At 44.1% G+C, this 24,594-nt stretch overlaps 1 protein-coding gene across 1 annotated transcript in view; it reads left to right on the forward strand.

Moving 5' to 3' along the window:
* ALDH1L1 (aldehyde dehydrogenase 1 family member L1) overlaps window positions 1-24,594 on the forward strand; it is a 113,098-nt gene that overhangs the window by 74,872 nt on the left and 13,632 nt on the right. Inside the window, exons 10-16 of the mRNA XM_059388304.1 lie at window positions 2,780-2,927; window positions 4,742-4,861; window positions 6,108-6,235; window positions 9,976-10,126; window positions 11,298-11,368; window positions 20,277-20,382; window positions 21,728-21,815. Of these exons, the coding sequence (XP_059244287.1) occupies window positions 2,780-2,927; window positions 4,742-4,861; window positions 6,108-6,235; window positions 9,976-10,126; window positions 11,298-11,368; window positions 20,277-20,382; window positions 21,728-21,815 (812 nt within the window). The remainder of the gene's footprint in view (window positions 1-2,779; window positions 2,928-4,741; window positions 4,862-6,107; window positions 6,236-9,975; window positions 10,127-11,297; window positions 11,369-20,276; window positions 20,383-21,727; window positions 21,816-24,594) is intronic.

The raw sequence follows: 24,594 nt of genomic DNA on the forward strand, positions 1-24,594 counted from the left end.
CTCCTTAAGCAGGCTCCCTCCCCTCCACTCTATCCCCACATCAACTCTCCTTAAGCAGGCTCCCTCCCCTCCACTCTATCCCCACATCAACTCTCTGTACCTCTACCTTCCAAAAAGTGGCTACTTTTATACTTACAGAGCTGCAGCATTTCTTTTCTCAGATCTCCAGTTGCTTTCACAGATGTTCAGAATGATTTGATAACTACCTAGCCAAAGGGCAAGACAAACTTAGGGTCCCCCTACTCCTCTGCCGTCTTAGCTCCTTCCCCTGAGGTCAGAATTTAATTTTAAATATTCTGGTATGTATTTAGACATAGTTCATTGTCCTTTTAATTTTCATTTCCCTAACACCTAGTGATGTTGAACGCATTTTCATATGGGTTTTGCCATCTTTATTTTCTCTTTGGAGAAACATCTGTTCAGCCTTTTGCCTGTTTTCCCTTGGATTTTTTTTTAATTTGTTTTAAAGATTTTATTTATTTGACAGAGAGAGAGATCACAAGTGAACAGAGAGGCAGACAGAGAGAGATGGATGCAGGCTCCCTGCTGAGCAGAGAGCCTGATGCAGGGCATGATTCCAGGACCTTGAGACCATGACCTGAGCTAAAGGCAGAGGCTTAACCCACTGAGCCACCCAGGCACACCTGTTTTTTTTTTCCCTTTGTTTATCCTTTAACAATGTCTTTCAAAGAGTTATTAATCTCATATTGATTATTATTATCAACATGTGGATTATATCATTTACTCATTAGAAACTGGTGGAAGACCAAGATGATCTAACAATTGTAAATATCTATGGCCCCAATATGGGAGCAGCCAATTACATAAGAAAGCTATTAATGAAGATAAAGAGTCATATTGATTTGAATACATTAATACGAGGAGATGTTAACATGCCTCTTTCAGTAATAGACAGATCATCAAAGCAGAAAATCAATAAAGAAATAAGAGCATTGAGTGACACATATGGACCAGATGGACCTCATAGATATATACAGAACATTCCACCCTAAAACAACGGAGTACTCATTCTTCTCAAGTGCACGTGGAACCTTCTCCAGAATAGAACACATACTGGGTCACAAATCAGGGCTCAACTGATACCAAAAGACTGAGATTATTCCCTGCATATTCTCGGATTACAATGCTTTGAAACTGGAGCTCAATCACAAGGAAAAGTTCTGAAGGAACTCAAACTCCTGGAAACTAAAGATCCCCTTGATTAAGAATGCTTGGATCAACCAGGAGATCAAAAAAGAATCTAAACAATTCATGGAAACCAATGAGAATGAAGACATTTTAGCCCAAAACCTATGGGATACAACAAAGGTGGTCCTAAGGGGGGAAATACATAGCCATCCAAGCCTCCCTCAAAAAAAATTGAAAAATCCAGAACACACCAGCTGTCTCTACGCCTTAAAGGACTGGAGAATCAATAACAAATTAAGCCAACTCCACACACAAGAAGGGAAATAATCAAGATTAGAGCAGAGATCAATGAGATAGAAACTAAAGATACATTAGAACATATCAATGAAACTAGAAGTTGGTTTTTTGAAAGAATCAATAAGATTGAGAAACCATTGGCCACACTTATCCAAAAGAAAAGAGATAAAGCTCAAATTAATGACATTATGAATGAAAAGGGAGAGATCACAATTAACACCAAGGAAATAGAAACGATCATCAGAAGTTATTATCAACAGTTATATGCCAATAAGTTAAGCAACCTAGATGAAATGGATTCATTCCTGGAAAACTATAAACTCCCAAAATCAAACCAGGAAGAAATTGACAACCTGAATAGACCAATATCTAGTAATGAGATTGAAGCAGTGATCAAAAACCTCCCAAAAAACAAGAGCCCAGGACCTGATGGATTCCATAGAACTTCCCTATGACCCTGCCATTGCACTACTGGGTATTTACCCCAAAGATACAGATGTAGTGAAAAGAAGGGCCATCTGAATCCCAATGTTTATAGCAGCAATGGCCACAGTCCACCCAACTGTGGAAAGAACCATGATGCCCTTCAACAGACGAATGGATAAGGAAGATATGGTCCATATACACTATGGAGTATTATACCTCCATTCATCAGAAAGGATGAATACCCAACTTTTTTTATCAACATGGATGGGACTGGAAGAGATTCTGCTGAGTGAAATAAGTCAAGCAGAGAGAGTCAATTATCATATGGTTTCACTTATTTGTGGAGCATAACAAATAACATGGAGGACATAGAGAGATGGAGAGGAGAAGAGAGTTGAGGGAAACTGGAAGGGGAGATGAATCATGAAAGACTATGGACTCTGAAAAACAATCTGAGGGTTTTGAAAGGGTGGGGGCTGGGAGGTTGGGGGAGCCAGGTGGTGGGTACTATGGAGGGTACATATTGCATGGAGCACTGGGTGTGGTGCATAAACAATGAATTGTGTTACGCTGAAAAGAAATTAAAAAAAAAAAAGAAAGAAAGAAACTGGTGGAAGAGTTATTACTGTTCCAGTAGTACAGCAAAGAAACTAAGGTGCAGAAGAGTTTTTCACTTTCCCAGGGTCACTAATTAGTAAGTAATGGAACCAGAACCTGAAACCAGGGCCTTCTGAATCCATGGACTAGGCTCTCAACCCCAGTTCTAAACTAACACTCACACTTTGGTGTTGAGATGAAAGTCTGTTCTGGGAAACTGTGTTTGGCATCATGACCTCTACCACTACAGTGATGCAGTTCTGCCAAGCCTCTTCCCATTCTTTCACTTTTCCATCTTCTTTTTTCCCAGACTGGTTGAGGAAGTGAAGGAGCTGTGTGATGGACTGGAATTAGAAAATGAAGATATTTACATGGCAACCACCTTTGGGGACTTTATCCAGCTATTAGTGAGAAAGCTGCGAGGGGACGACAAAGACAACAAGTGCATCATTGACTATGTGAGTATTCCTCCACATGGGTTTGGCCCTGCAGACCCCTCAGACACCCACATATGTGGAAACACAATGGCACATGGGGGTGACCTGGACATCAGGAAGCCAGGGCACCTAAGAACCCACCTTCAGTGTCCTAGGCTCTCCCTGGTAACCCTGGATACCCTGAGGATGCCAGTACAGTTAGGAAAATACAACAGAGGAGATTGTTATCTATAGGACAAATTCTGACCCTCAAGACATGAAACCCAGGATTGATTGAAACCCAGGTCCCCCACAAACTTGATTGATTTTAGGAGCAATTGAGCATAAGAAAGGTGGGGAGAGGAAGAAGGAGTAGGAGAGAAATAATCTTAAGCAGGCTTCACACCTAGCATGGGATCAATCTCATGACCCTGAGATCATGACCTGTGTTGAAATTAAGAGTTTGATGCTTAACTGACTAAGCCACCCAGAAGCCCTGAGACTAGGGTATTAAGAAGAGACTTCTACAGTATACTTCTCACCCTCCTTCTCCTTTGGTGGTTTTTCCCAATAGTAGCCTCATCTCTGCTGTGGCTCTAGCCCCTGCCAGACCACTCTGTCAGAACTCTAGTTCCTCTGGGGATCTCTAGACCCTAGTTCTGGTACCATCACTTCCTTGCCCTTCTAGTCTAGTAATGGCTGGGGCTTCAAGTGTTGTCAGTCTCTGGGTCAATCTCTGGATCAATCTCTGGATTGACTCCTGGCCTCTCAGCTCTTTCATCACCTGTACCACCAGTTGCCTGCATTAAATTCCCTTTGTGACAATGCCAAAAGAGGGAAAAGAAGAGAGGGAGAGAGGGAGGTAGAGGGGAGAAATGGGGGATTGGGAATATTTTTCTAATAAGCAAAACAAGTGATCCTATACATTCAACTGTATATATGGAAGTGTAATAACATAGTTACAAATTTATATACATATATATTTAAGATTCTATTTATTTGAGAGAGAGAAAGTGAGAGAGAATGAGCTGGGAGAACAGCAGAGAGAGAGGGAGAAGCAGACTCTCCACTGAGCAAGGAGCCTGATAAGGGGCTCAGTCCCAGGATGCTGGGATCATGACCTGAGCTGAAAGCAGATGTTTAACCGACTGAACCACCCAGGTCCCCCACAAACTTATTTTTAAAGCAAATTCTTGAAAAATCATCCTGAGGTATCTTGGTAGGGTACCAGCCCCCATAGGACTTAGCATTGGGATAGTTTGTTTAGAACAAAAGATGAAGAAGGTGGCCAGGTGGCCAGGATGGATGAGGTTCACCTTGGGATTGTGGACAAGTGAACAAATTTCAGGAGAGGAATGACACCCAGAGAATGCATTCAGTGTGAAATTTCAGGTCTATAGGGAAGTGAGCAGTGGAGTTGGCATCATGTCTGGTGAGTGATAGGTATCTGTCTACCAGCTGGCACTTCCTACATGTGGAGGCCAGGCCACCAGCCTGAGGTCACACAGCGGGTAAATGTCAGGACTGGGGTCCTAGCCCAAGCAGTCTGTCCTCAGATTCTGTGCCATCTCTTCTTATCACTCAGCTGCCACCACTGTACACATAATAGCTCACTGGACCAAGGAAGGCAGCAGGACCAGTTTCAGCAAAAGGGATCTGAAAAGGCTGAGGAACCTTGGGCCCTGGTCCCCTTGGCAGTGTGTGTGTGTGTGTGTGTGTGTGTGTGTGGTATGTGCACAAGTGGTTATTCTTTGACTATGAGAGTTTCCTGTGTCTCTGTGGGTTTGTATCCATCACTGATGCACCTTGTGAAGAGTCCACACTGCAGCTAACACCTGCAAAAACTCCCTTCCCAGGTGGAAAAGGCAGTGAACAAGCTGACCCTCCGAATGCCCCACCAGCTCTTCATTGGGGGCATGTTTGTGGGTGCTGAAGGTGCCAAGACCTATGAGACCATCAACCCGACAGACGGAAGTGTGAGCAGACCTGGCGTGCCCTCCTACCTTTTCTCCTCTCTACTCACGCCATGGCCTCTTCTCCCATCTACTCCCCCACCTGGCATCTGGGGATTCTGGCCTGGGGGTGGGCCTCTGCTTGGATGCAAAAGGGTTGCAGTCATTTTCCAGTCTCCCTACAAGAATGGCCCAGAAGGGAGAACTGGGAAGGAGTCAGGAGGATTCTAAAAGCCTGGGCCTGCTTCAGAGACTGGAACAGAGTTAAACTCTGCCCCCTGCCCCAAAGAGGAAATAAAGCCATTCCCTCCTCTTCCATACAATAGCCATAGCATGGCCCCTACCTTCTCAAATATGTGTACACCTCACTGTTGGGAAATTCTTCCTTGAATATCCTGTGTTTATCAGACTCTTTTGACCGTAATCCTCTTATGTCATGACCTAGTACACACATATTGTATTCTCTTACACATACACTTACCTGAAACAACACTTACTCCAACATGTGCATACTGATAGTTTTCCATTCTGCCCCACCCTATAGCATCTCTTAGGGCCTGCAGAAAACAGCACACTCGAAGTGGGTCATTTGAGGGGAATTTAAAGAAAGTGGGGGACAAAGGAGTAGAAAGGCTATGGGGACACACAAAAGGGGATGCAGTACTCTCAGGCAGAAATTGGGAGCTGTTACCATCTAAAGGCCTGTTTTGAGAATCCCAGAAGGGAGGTTGTGTGGGCAGGGCTGCCTGGGTGCTAGGGCCTTGGCAGGGAGGGTGCAGCCTACCTGTGGTGACCAGCAAGGTGCTAGCCTCACTCCTCTCACTTTTGTCTCCTCCTGGGTTTCCCTTCTGCCAAGCCCAGGTGGAAGGAGGTGTGAGAGCCTGCCCTGTAGTGCAGGTGGGCACTGTCAGGACACAGAGCAAGGATGGGGACAGGAATGGTTCTGCCACAGTCAGTGTCTAGACTAAAGAAATAAACCTTCCACCTCAGACTCACTGAATTAATGGGTTCTATTCTTGGCTTGAAAACAGAGTTCATCCTCAGCCTTGTAGCTGGAGCCTGAGTCTGTTGCCCTGTTTGGGCTCAGTGACAAGGCAAAGAAGGATCCTGGTGTGTGGAAACACAGTAGGTCTCTCTGAAGGCTCTTGCCTTTCCTCCCGTTGGCCAACCATGCCCTATGAGCCCTCCCAGGTGGCCAGGGGAGTGGGTGGTGTGGGGCTTCTTTGTACATGGAGTCCAGGGAAGACCTCACAACTCCGCTCCACCACAGGTCATCTGCCAGGTGTCCCTGGCTCAGGTCAGTGATGTTGATAAGGCAGTGGCTGCCGCTAAGGATGCCTTTGAGAACGGATTGTGGGGGAAGATCAATGCACGGGATCGGGGCCAGCTCCTGTACAGGTGAGAGCCCCACAACCTCCTGTCAGCCCCCGACCTTCAGCTTGGGTTGGGGCTGCATGCTTGGGTCCTACCAGGGGGAAGGTAGAGTCTTGGACAGGTTTGTTCAACCAAGGCCTGAGGCTGAGAAAAGGCTCCAGAGGAAGTGGCTTGAGAGTCAGGAGGGGTTTTGCCAGACACAAGTAGCCCTGAGGGGAAAGGTGTCCTCAGTGGAGGGGACAGTGTATTAGAAGATGAGAGGGTGCAAAAGTGAAGGTACTGATCAGATCGGAGAAGCAGACTGGCAAAGCTAACAGATGGTCCTGGGCAGACTCAGGACAGCATTTACCTGGAGTGGACTGGCCAGAGGCAGGATCAGGCCACTTCATGCAGAAGACAGCAAAGGAAGGATGGGGCCTGTTCTGTCTGCGGTCACCTGCCCAGCTCCACACTAACTGCCAGAATCGCACACTTCTCTGTCTTGTTTTTTTGTTGTTTGTTTGTTTGTTTGTTTCTTAAACTGGGGCAGAAGGGATTCTTTCCCCTTAGTTCCATCAGAGATCTTAGGGAAGGACTTCAGGGTGCTCCAGCATCTGAGAATGGGGTGGGAATAAGGTCTGGAGAAGATACTGCTCCCCTACAACCAAGTGGTCCCAATGGGGGAAGAGCAGCCACCCTCAAGGAAGTGGGGTAATGTTTCTAGAAGGAGTCTGCTGGGCAGATGAATTAAGCAATGTTGAAAAGACTGGTGAGCAAGCTGGTTTCAGGAACCTGGCTTTTGTGCTCCGGGTCCTGGGGAAGTTGTCAGGCATACAGCCTGGTCATGATGTGGTTCAAATGTGCTTGTCATCTGGTGGGAGAGAGAACCTGTCTTGGCCTTGCAGTCAGAATGCCATTTTTTTCCTGTTCCGGAGGACAGACCCCCCAGGACAGCCCCCAGCACAGCGGACCAGAGGTGGGGGAGGGGGACTGTATGGTTTCAAAATGGAACAGAGATTGTGGGGTTTAGGGAGGTGCGCCCAGCCTGCCATAACTTAAGTTTGTTTCAAGATTCCTTGAAGAGTCCATCAATTTTAGGAAGCCATTGGCTTCCTAGAGCCCCCAGGTTAGGCAGAACCAAAATGTGCAAGCCCAGGCTATGGTGCTGAGCCTTCTGGCCCTGAAGCAGAGACTCCCCTGGCACAATGTGCTGGCCCAGTTTTTTCCTTGAGGTTCTCTGCTGCCTTCTAGTGGCATATGCCATAATAGCACCACTGGCCGCACCACAGTGAGGAATTGTTGGTTCCTGCACAACTGTAAAGACAGTCCTGGACTGCTTGGACACACGTCTTGAGGCCAGGCCTGAGAGCTCCCAATAACCCGGTACCTGCCTCATGTAGTCTCCCAGTCCCCATGGTGGAGGTGTACCCATTGCTGGCCCAGGAAAGGGGAGCCCCTCGTTCAATGAGGGAAAAAGGCCATGGGTAGATACTATGGAATACAGAATGCGTTGTAGGGGTAAGTTGGGAAGAAATAACCAGAAAGAAGTGTTATATAAAGTCACCAGGCAGCCCCCAAGAACCACTGAGGGACAAGATTGAGCCTCTCAGGAACCTGGAGAGCCAGTGTCCCAGCTACCAGAGCGGGACCACCAAAAATTGGTGAGAGAATCTGTGGTAAGCTGTCACCTTGTGTTCAGACACCCCCTTAAGTCCACAGCCAGGAATGTGGTGGTGGCCCATACTGCTGTTAAGGAGCCATGGGCCTGGCACCCCACCCTTTCCCTTCCTTACTTCCAACCAGCAGACCTGTGGGTTGATGGAGATTGCTTCGCCTGCTTTCCCCACTGGCACTTTCTGGAGACAGGACTCTGGGAGGTAGAGCAGCAGCTTAATAAAGTGGACAACAGAACAGTCCCACTCAGCTGTCTTTGAAGAGCCTCCCAAATGGTTTGCTAGGGTGATAGTCATGCTAGGGACTTATGACATGGCCACATCACATGCGTGTGACATTGTCTGGCAGAGTTGGAGGGATTTGGGGCTGGTCAAAGGAAAAGGTATGGCCATAAGAAGTAGTAAAATGCAACAGGCTTCATGGGGTGGTGCCCCCATAGTGGGAGGCCCTCCAGAGATTGTAGTGGGGGCCCCCTTCCCAGAATGGGAAGGGTGCAAGGGAACTCTTGGGGTTCAAGAGATCCAGGAGGGGGCTCCCATGTTCTGGCCCTGTTGCTCTGTAGCAGAACAGGAGTCTCTGGGTCAGAGGGCTGGGAAGGGCAGCAGTTATAACTGTGGTCCATCTCACCAATGATAACAGCTGTCAAGTAAGGTTCCTGGAGGATACAAAGCAACAAGGCTCTAAATGGCTCAAAGTCTGCTTGTTTGGACTATTTTTAAAATAACTGGATATATAAGTGTGTATGCAGCAAGCGTCTGAGCTGGCAAGTCTCACACTGCGAAGAGGATGTGAACAACCAAGGGGCCAATACACAGAGGCCATCTTTGGCTTATTTGTAATACAGATTTATACCTTAGGCACATGTTTTTCTAGTTGATGAAACCCTAGTCCTTGAAATGCCACAACATGGTGTTTTCCTTATCTGGTCTAGAATAGTTCTCAAAGAATGATTGACACCTTTGTTATTCTTAGCTAGAGAATTACCTGGGTATATATCGTCTTTGAGGTAACAGTGTGGCTCTGCCACTAGATCGCTCATGTCTGTTTGGTCCAGTTTCACTCACCAGCCTTGTGCCGCATGCTGACTGTGTGCCTGGTGGGTGTAGGAGGCCCAGGAGGGAGCAGGAGACCAAATACTGTACCAGCCTTCAGAGGAAGGCAGATAGTACCAGAATACTTGCCTAAGTGGGTATCTGTAATAGTCAGGTGAGGTTTGAAGAAAGACGGAGGGTGTTAGGAGGACACTGCAGGGAGGTGTGATTGATGTGGGGTGAAGGTTGGCTTCCCGGAGAGTGTGAGTGTGTACTTGGGGGTTTAAGACATGCTACAGCTATGTGCGGAGAGGAGCAGCTCAGCAGGCTTTGGTCCCAGACTTGTCTCTGGGCTAGAGCTCCCCCATGTACAAGATTGAGAGCTGCTCTAGATCTGTGGTCTCCACCTTCCTCTGTCCACCTTGCCCTCTGAGCATGCTTCTCCCTGAGCTCCCTTACATCAGGGAAGGCGGAAGAGTCCTAATTCCCAGGCTACCCATAGCAGCATACCCACCAGAAGCATGGAAGGTCAGCTTGCTGTCAGAGTGCTCCCACTTAAGAAGGGCTGTGTAGATGCAACTTTCCTTGCATCTCTCCCGTCATAGCCCCCATCCCGCCCTCCCCACAGATGCCATCCTTGGGGGCATACTCCACCAGATTGGCTGGTGCTTGAAGCCAGACATGCTTTCCCCTGGTCAAGGCTGTCCTGAGACAGACAGGGTGGCCTTTTGAAATGGTGACCTCCTTATTAGAGAGGCAGAGGGACTGTTTTGCAGGATCGTTTGTAAGCACCATTATGAAGTAGTTAATCCATCAACAGGAATCAATTTTAGGAAGGAAGAAAGGAAAAGAGAGGCGAGAGAGACAAGAAGGGCACCATTCTCACACTCATCCTGCAAAGGAAACCTTACTGTCCCATCTCACAGATGGGGAAACTGAGGTCAGCACATTAGAGTGTGGCAGAGCTGGGAGTGCAAGGAAGAACCCCTGACTCACTGAAGAAGGGCCTTCAAAGAACAGGCCAGGCTGCTCCAGGCCTGAGCCCATCTCCCTCCTTTCTGCACCCCACCTATTGGCCAGGTTGGCAGACCTCATGGAACAGCATCAGGAGGAGCTGGCCACCATTGAGGCTCTGGATGCAGGTGCTGTCTACACATTGGCCCTGAAGACCCATGTGGGCATGTCCATCCAGACCTTCCGCTACTTTGCTGGCTGGTGTGACAAGATTCAGGTGAGGCTGAGGCTCCTGCCCACCAAGTGAGTTCACACAGGAGGCTGGGCCCAGCAGGAAACTCTGAGGGCAATGCATTAGCCCACCTGTGGCATAACAAACAACCACAGCTTATTGGCCTAAAACAACCCAATTGATCAGCTCTCACTTCTGCAGATGGGCAGTCCAGGCAGGCTAGGCTGGGTTCCATGCCAGGGTTTCCCAAGGACAGTGTCAAGGTGTGGCGAGGCTGGGCTTTGGCTGGAGGCTCTGGGGAGACCCTGCCTGCAGTCCCATTCAGATGTTGGAGAAATGTTGGCAGAGTTCAGCTCCTGTTGATGGAGCACTGAGGCCCAGGTCCTTGCTGGCTGCTGGCGGGGGCTGCTGTCAGCTACTGCAGGCCTTGCTCTGACCCTTGCCTCAGCCCTCCATTCCCTTGCTGTTTTCAGGCTTGGCATCCATCTGCCATGAACGGAGAAAACTTTGCCTTTGTGGGGGCTCCTGAGGTGGTGCTGGGGACACCTGCATCATCTCTTCCTAAGGCCAACTGTGCCATTCTGCATCTTCGCAGAAGGAGTAGCTCACCATCTCCCAGATCCCAGGGATCAGAGTGGGACCGTGGGACCCATTTTCAGAGATTGGCCCACTACAGGCTGTGATGGGACACCTATCACTGGTGGGTTCATGGGTCTGTGCCAGACTTGAGGTTCATGCCTTGTGTCCTTTCCATGGGGTGGAGGGTGCAGGTGTGATGGAAGGCCTACCTTCTGCTCCTCTTGCTGCTGTATCGCTGCTGGCTAGAACTGCCCCTAAATGGGCCCTCCTGGACTAGCACACTCTCCAGATGCAACTTGGCTTCTCACTCCCCTTTTCTCTGCCCCAGTGTCAAAGCCAGAGAGCTTACCTGTACCAGGACCAACTTCCCATCTGAGGACTCTGCCAGGCTCTGTGTAGCAGACATCTTACACCTGTTGGCTGCCCACTCCACCTGTGTCTGGATTCCTCAGATACCCCTGTCATACATAATCTGGAAGGTTTCGGTCTCTTACCTGTCTGGTTCACGGGGGCTGCAGGCCACAGACAAGACTATTGAATTCTGAGCTCCAGGCACAGTCTGGCTGCCCAGGGGAATGGGTGAGGAAACCATGGATTCCCCTCTCAGTGACCCCCCCCCACCCCATGCTTCTTTCAGGGCTCCACCATCCCTATCAACCATGCCAGACCAAACCGCAACCTGACCTTGACCAGGAAAGAGCCTATTGGGTGAGTCACAGCACAGGGTGAAGATTCTCCACACAATGGGTGCTTTTCGTACAGTATGTTGTGTGGACACTCATCCCCTTTCTGCATATCTCTCCCATGTCTACTTATTGGATAGTTACGATATGCTGGGCAGTTCAGGTGCTGGAGATACAGTGATGATCAGAGCTGATGAGAATACCTATCCTTAGGGGACTTACATTCTAGCAAATGAAACAGCTTTCATTCCCAAAGTACCTGCTCTGTACCAGACACTGTTGTAATGACTTTATAAGTATAATTTTACTTAATTCCCTCAATAACCCTCTAGCAGTCAAGATCATAGAGGGTGAACCTGAAAAATTTTTTCTGGAAAGATCATAATGATGAATGTGTATAAAAACAAAGAATACACAGAACCAAGGAACAGGAATAAAATAATAGAGAAATAGGGGAGGAGTCAAGATGGTAGAGAAGTAGCTGGCTGACACTACTTCAGCTAGCAGATCAGCTAGATAGCTTATCTAAAGATTGCAAACACCTACAAATCCAATGGCATATTGAAGAGAAGAACAGCAATTCTAGAAACAGAAAATCAACCACTTTCTGAAAGGTAGGACTGGCGGAGAAGTGAATCCAAAGCGATGGGAAGATAGACCCCGGGGGGAGGGGCCAGCTCCCAGCAAGCAGAGCAACAGAGCACAAAATCAGGACTTTTAAAAGTCTGTTGCACTGAGGGACGTCACTCCAGAGGCTGAACCAGGGTGAAGCCCACACAGGGTCAGCATGGCCTCAGGTCCCACAGGGTCACAGAAGGATCAGGAGTGTCTGAGTGTCACAGAGCTTACAGGTATTAGAACAGGGAAGCCAGCTACAAAGACAGAGCCGAGTGTGAGCTCACAGCTCGGTGTTACCTTGAACTGGTCACAGGCTCGGTGAGCTCAGAGCGTGGCCAGAGGTCAGGCAGATGGGAGTTATTGGGCGCTGTTCTCTGAGAGCGCACTGAGAAGTGGGGCCCCGGGCTCTCGGCTCCTCCGGGCTGGAAACCAGAAGGCCGCCAGTTTCATTCCTGTCCTCCGGAACTCTAAGGAAAGTGCTCAGGGAACAAAAGCTCCTGAAGGCAAACCCAAACGGATTACTCAGCCCAGCCCATGGTAAGGGTGGTGCAATTCTGCCTGGGGCAAAGACACTTGAGAATCACTACAACAGGTCCCTCCCCCAGAAGATCAACAAGAAATCCAGCCAAGACCAAGTTCACCTACCAAGGAGTGCAGTTTCAATACCAGGGAGAGCAGCAGAATTCCAGAGGAGGAGAAAGCAAAGCACGGAACTCATGGCTTTCTCCCCATGATTCTTTAGTCTTACAGTTAATTTAATTTTTTTTCTTTTTCAATTTTTTTCTCTTCTTCTGCTAAATTTTTTTTAACTTTTACCCTTTTCTTTTTTAACGTTTTTTAACTAGTTTATCTAATATATATATATTTTCTTTTTTTATACTTTTTCTTTATTCATTTTCTTTTTTTTTTTTTCTGAACCTCTTTTTATCCCCTTTCTCCCCCCTCACGATTTGGGATCTCTTCTGATTTGGTTAAAGCATATTTTCCTGGGGTTGTTGCCACCCTTTTAGTATTTTACTTGCTCATTAATATACTCTTATCTGGACAAAATGACAAGGTGGAAAAATTCGCCACAAAAAAAAGAACAGGCAGTACCGAAGGCTAGGGACCTAATCAATACAGACATTGGTAATATGTCAGATCTAGAGTTCAGAATGACAATTCTCAAGGTTCTAGCCGGGCTCGAAAAAGGCATGGAAGATATTAGAGAAACCCTCTCGGGAGATATAAAAGCCCTTTCTGGAAAAATAAAAGAACTAAAATCTAACCAAGTTGAAATAAAAAAAGCTATTAATGAGGTGCAATCAAAAATGGAGGCTCTCACTGCTAGGATAAATGAGGCAGAAGAAAGAATTAGTGATATAGAAGACCAAATGACAGAGAATAAAGCTGAGCAAAAGAGGGACAAACAAATACTGGACCACGAGGGGAGAATTCGAGAGATAAGTGACACCATAAGATGAAACAACATTAGAATAATTGGGATTCCAGAAAAAAAAGAAAGAGAGAGGGGAGCAGAAGGTATATTGGAGAGAATTATTGGAGAGAATTTCCCCAATATGACAAAGGGAACAAGCATCAAAATCCAGGAGGTGCAGAGAACACCCCTCAAAATTAATAAGAATAGGTCCACACCCCGTCACCTAATAGTAAAATTTATAAGTCTTAGTGACAAAGAGAAAATCCTGAAAGCAGCCCGGGAAAAGAAGTCTGTAACATACAATGGTAAAAATATCAGATTGGCAGCAGACTTATCCACAGAGATCTGGCAGGCCAGAAAGAGCTGGCATGATATATTCAGAGCACTAATGAGGAAAACATGCAGCCAAGAATACTATATCCAGCTAGGCTATCATTGAAAATAGAAGGAGAGATTAAAAGCTTCCAGGAAAAACAAAAACTGAAAGAATTTGCAAACACCAAACCAGCTCTACAGGAAATATTGAAAGGGGTCTTCTAAGCAAAGAGAGAGCCTACAAGTGGCAGATCAGAAAGGAACAGAGACCATATACAGTAACAGTCACCTTACAGGCAATACAATGGCACTAAATTCATATCTCTCAATAGTTACCCTGAATGTTAATGGACTAAATGCCCCAATCAAAAGACACAGGGTATCAGAATGGATAAAAAAACAAAACCCATCTATATGTTGCCTACAAGAAACTCATTTTAAACCCGAAGACACCTCCACATTTAAAGTGAGGGGGTAGAAAAGAATATACCATGCTAATGGACATCAGAAGAAAGCAGGAGGGGCAATCCTTATATCAGATCAATTAGATGTTAAGCCCAAGACTATAATAAGAGATGAGGAAGAACACTATATCATACTCAAAGGATCTGTCCAACAAGAAGATCTAACAGTTTTAAATATCTATGCCCCCAATGTGGGAGCAGCCAACTATATAAGCCAATTAATAACAAAATCAAAGAAACACATAAACAATAATACAATAATAGTAGGGGACTTTAACACTCCCCTCACTAAAATGGACAGATCATCCAAGCAAAGGATCAACAAGGAAATAAAGGCCTTAAATGACAAACTGAACCAGATGGACAACACAGGTATATTCAGAACATTTTATCCCAAAGCAACAGAATACACATTCTTCTCTAGTGCACATGGAACATTCTCCAGAATAGATCACATCCTTGGTCCTAAAACAGGTCTCAACCAGTATAAAAAGATTGGGATCATTCCCTGCATATTTTCAGACCACAGTGTTTTGAAGCTAGAACTCAACCAAAAGAGGTAATTTGGAAAGAACCCAACCCAAATACATGGAGACTAAACAGCATCCTTCTAAAGAATGAATTGGTCAACCAGGAAATTAAAGAAGAATTGAAAAAAATCATGGAAACAAATGATAATGAAAACACAACAGTTCAAAATTTGTGGGACACAACAAAGGCAGTTCTGAGAGGAAAATATATAGTGGTACAAGCCTTTCTCAAGTACACAACCTAACCCTACACCTAAAGGAGCTGGAGAAAGAACAAGAAAGAAACCCTAAACCCAGCAGGAGAAGAGAAATTATATAGATCAGAGCAGAAATCAATGAAATAGAAACCAAAAAAACAAAAACAAAAACAAAAACAAAAACAAAACAGAACAAATCAACAAAACTAGGAGCTGGTTCTTTGGTTCTTTGAAAGAATTAATAAGATTGATAAACCCCTGGCCAGACTTATCAAAAAGAAAAGAGAAAGGACCCAAATAAATAAAATCATGAAGGAAAGAGGAGACATCACAACCAACACCAAAGAAATACAAACAATTATAAGAACATACTATGAGCAACTCTACACCAACAAATTTGACAATCTGGAAGAAATGGATGCATTCCTAGAAACATATAAACTACCACAACTGAACCAGGAAGTAATAGAAAGCCTGAACAGACCCATAACCAGTAAGGAGATTGAAACAGTATTCAAAAATCTCCAAACAAACAAAAGCCCAGGGCCAGGCGGCTTCCCGGGGGAATTCTACCAAACATTCAAAGAAGAACTAATTCCTATTCTCCTGAAACTGTTCCAAAAAATAGAAATGGAAGGAAAACTTCCAAACTCATTTTATGAGGCCAGCATCACCTTGATCCCAAAACCAGACAAGGATCCCATCAGAAAAGAGAGCTATAGACCAATATCTTTGATGAACACAGATGCGAAAATTCTCACCAAAATACTAGCCAATAGGATTCAACAGTACATTAAAAGGATTATTCACCACGACCAAGTGGGATTTATTCAAGGGCTGCAAAGGTGGTTCAACATCCACAGAGTAGAGAGCCCAGATATGGACCCTCAACTCTATGGTCAATTAATCTTCGACAAAACAGGAAAAAATAACAGTGGAAAAAAGACAGTCTCTCAACTTCTTTTATTGATGTGTTGTATCACATTGATTAAATCAATCAATGTGATACAACACATCAATAAAAGAAAGAACAAGAACCATATACTCTCAATAGATGCTGAAAAAGAATTTGACAAAGTACAGCATCCCTTCCTGATCAAAACTCTTCAAAGAGTAGGGATAGAGGGCACATACCTTAATATTATCAAAGTCATTTATGAAAAACCCACCACAAATATCATTCTCAATGGAGAAAAACTGAAAGCTTTTCCGCTAAGGTCAGGAACACAGCAGGGATGCCCATTATCACCACTGCAATTCAACATAGTACTAGAAGTTCTAGTCTCAGCAATAAGACAACAAAAGGAAATTAAAGGCATCCAAATCAGCAAAGAAGAAGTCAAACTATCACTCTGCAGATATGATACTATATGTGGAAAACCCAAAAGACTCCACTCCAAAACTGCTAGAACTTGTACAGGAATTCAGTAAAGTGTCAGGATATAAAATCAATGCACAGAAATCAGTTGCATTTCTCTACACCAACAACAGGACAGAAGAAAGAGAAATTAAGGAGTCAATCCCATTTACAATTGCACCCAAAACTATAAGATACCTAGGAATAAACCTAACCAAAGAGGCAAAGAATCTATACTCAGAAAACTATAAAGTACTCATGAAAGAAATTGAGGAAGACACAAAGAAATGGAAAATGTTCCATGCTCCTGGATTGGGCGATATAATGACAGTTTCCTAAAACTGCTACAGTGATGAAATTACTTGGCACAAAGTAAGTGCTCAATAGGTATTTGTTGTATGAATGAATATTTATTATGAGAGTCCTTCTTTTTTTTCAGCTGAAGAAATCTAAGTGTATATATTTTTTAATTTTAGAAATGTAAAACCTAAGTTCAGAGAAAATATGAAATTTGGCCTACCAGTCATTCATTCAACAAACATTTATTAAGCACTAAGTCTGTGTCAGGCACTGAAGATATAATAGTCACAGATGGTCATTGTTCTCAAGGTGTAGGGATGACATGTTTTTCAAGGTGCTATACTGACTCCACCCCCAAACTACTAGAACTCATGCAGCAATTCAGCAATGTGGCAGGATAGAAAGTCAATGTGCAGAAATCAGTGGCTTTCTTATACACTAACAATGAAAATACAGAAAGGGAAATTAGAGAATCAATTCCATTTACTATAGCATGAAAAACATGGAATAAACATAAAATAAGATACCTGGGAATAAACCTAACCAAAGAGGTAAAGGATCTGTACTTAAGGAACTACAGAACACTAATGAAAGAAATTGAAGAAGATACAAAAAGATGGAAGACCATTCCATGCTCTTGGATCAGAAGAATAAACATTGTTAAAATGTCTATACTGCCTAGAGCAATCTATACTTTTAATGCCATTCCAGTCAAAATTCCACCAGTATTCTTCAAAGAGCTGGAGCAAATTACCCTAAAATTTGTATGGAATCAGAAGAGACCCCGAATCGCTAAGGAAATGTTGAAAAACAAAAATAAAATTGGGGGCATCATGTTACCTGATTTTAAGCTTTACTACAAATCTGTGATCACCAAGACAGCATGGTACTGGCATAAAAACAGACACATAGACCAGTGGAACAGAGTAGAGAGCCCAGATATGGACCCTCAACTCTATGGTCAATTAATCTTCGACAAAACAGGAAAAAATAACAGTGGAAAAAAGACAGTCTCTTAAATAAATGGTGCTGGGAAAACTGGACAGCTATATGTAGAAGAATGAAACTGGACCATTCTCTTACACCATACACAAAGATAAACTCAAAATGGATAAAAGACCTCAATGCGAGACAGGAATCCATCAGAATCCTAGAGGAGAACATAGGCAGTAGCCTCTTCGATATCAGCCACAGCAACTTCTTTCAAGATATGTCTCCAAAGGCAAAGGAAACAAAAACGAAAATAAACTTTTGGGACTTCATCAAAATCAAAAGCTCTGCACAGCAAAGGAAACAGTCAAAAAAACAAAGAGGCAACCCACGGAATGGGAGAAGATATTTGCAAATGACAGTACAGACAAAAGGTTGATATCCAGGATCTATAATGAACTCCTCAAACTCAACACACACAAAACAGGCAATCATATCAAAAAATGGACAGAAGATATGAATAGACACTTCTCCAATGAAGACATACAAATGGCTCTCAGACGCATGAAAAAATGTTCATCATCACTAGTCCTCAGGGAGATTCAAATTAAAACCACATTGAGATATCACCTTACACCAGTTAGAAAGGCCAAAATTAACAAGACAGGAAACAACATGTTTGGAGGGGATGTGGAGAAAGGGGAACCCTCTTCCACTGTTGGTGGGAATGCAAGTTGGTGCAGCCTCTTTGGAGAACAGTGTGGAGATTCCTCAAGAAATTAAAAATAGAACTTCCCTATGACCCTGAAATTGCACTCCTGGGTATTTACCCCAAAGATACAGATGTCATGAAAAGAAGGGCCATCTGCTAATGTTTATAGCAGCAATGGCCACGGTCTCCAAACTATGGAAAGAACCAAGATGCCCTTCAACGGATGAATGGATAAGGAAAATGTGGTCTGTATACACTATGGAGTATTATGCCTCCATCAGAAAGGATGAATACCCAACTTTTGTAGCAACATGGACGGGACTGGAAGAGATTATGTGGAGTAAAATAAGTCAAGCAGAGAGAGTCAATTATCATATGGTTTCACTTATTTGTGGAGCATAACAAAAATCATGGAGGACATGGGGAGTTAGAGAGGAGAAGGGAGTTGGGGAAAATTGGAAGGGGAGGTGAATCATGAGAGACTATGGACTCTTGAAAAACAATATGAGGGGTTTGAAGGGGCGGGGGGTGGGAAGTTGGGCTACCAGGTGGTGGGTATTATAGAGGGCACGGATTGCATGGAGCACTGGGTGTGGTGAAAAAAATAATGAATACTGTTATGCTGAAAATAAATTAATTAATTTTTTAAAAGTGCTATACTGAAAGAATAAATATCATGAAAATTCCGGACTTGAAGCTCTATTACAAAGCTGTCATCATCAAGAGAGCATGGTACTGGCACAAAAACAGACACCTAGATCAATGGAACAGAATAGAGAGCCCAGAAATAGACCCTCAACTCTATGGTCAACTAATCTTTGACAAAGCAAGAAAGAATGTCCAATGGAAAAAAGACAGCCTCTTCAATAAGTGGTGTTGGGAAAATTGGATAGCCACATGCAGAAAAATGAAATTGGACCATTTCCTTACACCACACATGAAAACAGACTCAAAATGGATGAAGGACCTCAATGTGAGAAAGGAATCCATCAAAATCCTTGAGGAGAACACAGGCAGCAACCTCTTCGACCTCAGCCACAGCAACATCTTCCTAGGAACATCGCCAAAGGCAAGGGAAGTAAGGGTAAAAATGAACTATTGGGATTTTATCAAGATCAAAAACTTTTGCACAGCAAAGGAAACAGTTAAAAAAAAAAACAAAAGACAACTGACAGAATGGGAGAAGATATTTGCAAATGACATATCAGATAAAGGGCTAGTGTCCAAAATCTATAAAGAACTTAGCAAACTCAACACCCAAAGAACAAATAATCCAATCACAAAATGGGCAGAGGACATGAACAGACATTTCTGCAATGAAGACATCCAGATGGCCAACAGACACATGAAAAATTGCTCCATATCACTCTGCATCAGGGAAATACAAATCAAAACCACAATGAGGGGCGCCTGGGTGGCTCAGTGGGTTAAGCCGCTGCCTTCGGCTCAGGTCATGATCTCGGGGTCCTGGGATCAAGTCCCGCATCGGGCTCTCTGCTCAGCAGGGAGCCTACTTCCCTCTCTCTCTCTGCCTGCCTCTCCATCTACTTGTGATTTCTCTCTCAAATAAATAAATAAAATCTTTAAAAAAAAAACAACCACAATGAGATATCACCTCACACCAGTCAGAATGGCTAAAATTAACAAATCAGGAAATGACAGATGCTGGCAAGGATGCGGAGAAAGGGAAACCTTCCTACACTGTTGGTGGGAATGCAAGCTGGTGCAACCACTCTGGAAAACAGCATGGAGGTTCCTCAAAATGTTGAAAATAGAACTACCCTATAACCCAGCAATTGCACTACTGGAGTGACAGTACGGGCTACTGCCAGATTGATCATACTGCCCCATCAGGAACTGGTAAGCCAGGGATGAGCTATCTCTCAGGGACCTTTGGCTCCATATCAGGAAGCCTGGAGTGGGGTGGAGTGGAGTGGATTGAAGTGGAGTGTTACGGAGTGGAGTGGAGTGGAGTGGAGTGAGTGGAGCACAGCCGAGTGGGTGTCGTCTTGGGAGAGAAGATACTGGGAGGTGCACTCCGGCCCTCAGGCTGCATGGGGAGACAGAGTCCCTCTTCTTTTGTATGGCAGGGTCTGTGGCATCATCATCCCCTGGAACTACCCCCTGATGATGCTCTCCTGGAAGACGGCTGCCTGCCTGGCTGCTGGGAACACAGTGGTGATCAAGCCTGCCCAGGTGGGTGTGGGCATGTTCTGGGCAGGGCGTGTGGGCTGTAGAGGGTATTGGTAAGCACCCTATAAAGGAGACAGGTGTCCACCCAGGACTGGTTTCTCCCCAAGAGAGGAGCAGTACTGCTGATGAAGGCTGGCCTTCTTTGGGTCCCATTCTGTCAGAGGCAGCATGCGGCAGGGACCAGTGGGGGCTGTAGGCAGTCTGTTCTTTCATCGGTAGAGTGGCTAAGTCAGGTTAGCCAACCCTGTACCTATAGCTGCTTGGTAAACAGTCAGGGATTTCCCCACAGGTGCCAGAACTCTGGGTTTGGGGGAGCAGAAATCTTGTTTGGTAACCCTTGTCCAGGCCTCATGCTCTGAGACTGAAACCCAGTTCCTTATAGAAAAGCTACAGAGATAGGACCTTGGGGTCACTCAGACAGTCTGGAAGGGCCTGAGCAGGGTCCCCCCAGGATGAGGACACTCTGAATGAGCCTCAGCTGCAGTAGCAGCCCCTCCCCTACCTGCCCCCAGTGGTGTTAGGACCTGAAGGTGAGATGCTCTATCATAGGGCTCTGGACAGTGTGCCCCGGAGGTCTCTTGCTCCCCTAGCTGCTTTGGGGCAATTTGGCTCTAAAAGTATTATAATTTAAAAACCAGCAATAACAACAGTTGACATTTACAGTATTCACACTAAGTCAGGAACTCCTAAAGCATTTCAATATATAACAAATTATACTAAAAATTTGCATGTATTTGCTTCTTGAGCATCACAGCAACCCTATGAGTTGACCCATAACTCCTCTGTTAGCGTTGCGGTGGTGTGCACAGATCCAGGCAACTGTCCCTGGAAGAGCCCCCGACAAGCCTTACTCTCCCAGGGCCAGCACCCCATAAATGTGGTGATTCTGAGGCTCACTGGTAGGTGGGGCACAAGCCAACCTTTACAAGGAATATAACCTGGGCCCGAAGAGGAATGGCTGCTGGCAGGCCAAGAGGAGAGGAACGGCCACCAGCAATGAGGAGGTAATCAGAATCTGGCATGAAGTGCATCCAGTCTGTCCTGGGACTCCCCACTGCCCGAGTGAAGGGGGTATGAACATTTAGGAAGAGGCCAGGCCTGGCCACAGAGCTGGAGCCTGCCAGGAGAAGACACTACAAGGTACATGAAGCAGGCCTTACTCCCAGCTTTCCACTGGAGCCCTGGGGAAAGCTGGCTGGGTTGCCAGTACCCACTATGATGGCGCTTACCTCGATGGTCTTCCTGCCATGACTGCTTCTCCCTGCTTGCTATCTAGGCTGCTGGGAGAGGATGGAAGAACCTCACTTCCCAATCCCTCCTGACCCAGTCTTCTTTCCTGTCTCCTCAGGTGACCCCACTCACAGCCTTGAAGTTTGCAGAGTTGACCTTGAAGGCTGGCATTCCGAAGGGTGTGGTCAACATCCTCCCGGGATCTGGTAAGGAATGTGGACATGGGCATCTGGGGGTGCCAGGGCTCCGGGCATCTGGGGGTGCCAGGGCTCCAGGCAGCTGGAGATTTTCTTGGTCAGAACAGGGTTTGCTGCGTGAGATACTCTAGTGGGGCAGAGCAACCAGGGACACAGTGATCCAGTGGACGTGGCCAGCCTGATGAGGAGACGCCCTCTCCTGTGGTGGGATAGGCACACACACCTGAAAGTGTTCTAGCTTTAAAATGCTTCCCCAAATGTTTTCCTTTTCTTTTTGTATGTCTGTATGTGCTCTGGCATAAAGTATATAACTTGGGAATTATCTGCCCTTGGAAGTTTGAGAGAATTTATCTAGGGTTAGGGCATCTGGGGAGGTATTACATGAATGCTTTTTTAGTTTCTTCTGTGGTTAGTTGTCTAGTTTATTGGAAAAGTTGTCTCTTCTTGCACACATTTTAAAATATATTGACCTAGAGTTATATTAATAATGTCTTATAAGTAATTCCTTTTTGAGTCTCCCCTTGATTGTTAGAGTATCCCCTTTATACTTTACAGTTTTTCTTTCTCTTTTAAAATTGATTAAATTTGTGAAAAGTGCTTGTTTGTCCCCATACTTCCCTCAAAAACAAAAGAGCCCTCAAATTTCTTTACCCATTCCATTGCTATTCTGTTTTTTTCTCTGCTTTCATTATTATTTCCTACTGTGTTCTCCTGTGTGTTTTTTTTGTATCTTTTTGAGTTGAAAGTTTAATTCATTTATTTCTGCTTTTGTCATTTAAATAAGTTAATCATTCAAAGAGAGCTTTGATTATTATCTCCTACCTTTTGATTGACATTTTCATTATTATATAAATGTCCCTCTTTCTTTTTCATAATATTTTTTTTTAAAGATTTTATTTATTTGTCAGAGAGAGCGAGTGAGAGCGAGCACAGGCAGACAGAGTGGAAGGCAGAGTCAGACGGAGAAGCAGGCTCCCTGCGGAGCAAGGAGCCCGATATGGGACTCGATCCCAGGACGCTGGGATCATGACCTGAGCCGAAGGCAGCTGCTTAACCAACTGAGCCACCCAGGCGTCCCTCTTTTTCATAATATTTTTGTCTTATAGTCTACTTCATCTGATATTAGCATAGCTACTCCAGCTTTCTTATGGTTTTTGTTTGTATGATATATTCTTTTCATCCTTTAACTTGCAACCTATCTTTATCTGATGTCTCCTTGGACAGCAGATACTTGGATCTTGTTTTGATCCCATGTGACAGTCTCTGGCTTTCTGACTGGATTGTTTTATTCATTCATATTTACTGTTATTATTGATAGAGTTGGATTTATGTCTGCAATTTTACTTTTTGCTTTCTGTGTCTCCTGTCTTTTGTTTTTATTTCTCTTCTACGGTTTTCTTTACATTGAGTGAATATTTTCTAGTGTAACATTTTAATTCTTTTAATGATTTTTTTTCACTGTATAGTTTTTAGTTTTTTCCCAGTGGTTACTCTAGGATTTACCATATACTTCCTAAGTCATCGAAAAATACTTCAGATTTATGATAACTTAATCCCAGTGAAAAAGTGCTATTCCTACCAAACTGTAGTATCCCTTCTCCCTTTCTGTGATGTTTTGTCACATATTTTTGTGTACTTATCATTGTTACATTGCTATAACTTTATATAATTTTATGTCTATGGAAGAAGTTAAAAAGAAAGGAGAGAAAATATGTAATTACAGTGTTTGCTGTATTAACTTCATTTACATTTCTGGTTCTCTTCATTTGTTCCTGTTCTTGAATTACTCTGTTGCTACTTTCTTACTCCATTTCCTTACTACCTCCTTTCTGCTATTATTATCAAGTATATTTCATTTGTATTTGTTAGAAATCCAACAATACAATTATATACATATTATTCTATACAATTGCTTTTTAGCTGAGTTAAGAAAGAAAAGGAAATATTCATTTAAGCTTTTATAATTATATAATTACCTTTACTGGTGCACTCTGGTGGATTCAGATTATTGCCTGTATGACTTGCTTTTAACTGGAAGAACTTCCTTTGGTAGATTTCTCTTAATGTGAGTCTGCTGGCAACAAATTATCTAAGTTTTGTTTATCTGGAAATGTCTTTATTTTGCCTTTATTTTTTGAAAGATAACTGCTGAATATAAGATTCTTGGTTGACAGTTTTGTTCTTTCAGCATTTCAAATGTATCCACCCCCTCTGGGCCTCTATTGTTTCTGATAAGAAGTCAGCTATTAATCTTATTGGGATTCTTTTATATACAATGAGTCATTTTTATTTACTGCTTTGTATTTTTTCACCATTTTTACTAAGATGCATTTGGGAGTGGGTCTTCTTATGGTTATTTTACGTGGAATTCATTGAATTTCATGGATTTTTAGACTATTTTTCATCAAGTTTGGACAGTTTTCAGCCATTATTTACTCTAACATTTTCCTCTGTTCTTTTTTCTCCTCACCTTCAGGTACTCTTATTATACATATGTCAGTATGATTAATGGTAACCCACTCTCCTCTGAGGCTCTATTCATTAATTTTTTTTTCCTTTCTCTTCTTTAGATTACATATTCTCTAATTAACCTCAAGTTCATGGAGTCTTTCTTCTGCCAGTTCAATCCTACTGTTGAGCCCCTCTAATGAATTTCTTACTCAGTTACTATACATTCTAGTTGCAGAATTTCTACATGTTTTTACTTAATTTATTGATTATTGTCTACTTAATGAGACATTGCCATCCTAGCTTCCTTTATGCATGGTTTCCTTTAGTTATTTGAACA

Source organism: Mustela nigripes, chromosome 2 (assembly GCF_022355385.1).
Source record: "Mustela nigripes isolate SB6536 chromosome 2, MUSNIG.SB6536, whole genome shotgun sequence".
Classification (NCBI taxonomy): domain Eukaryota; kingdom Metazoa; phylum Chordata; class Mammalia; order Carnivora; family Mustelidae; genus Mustela; species Mustela nigripes.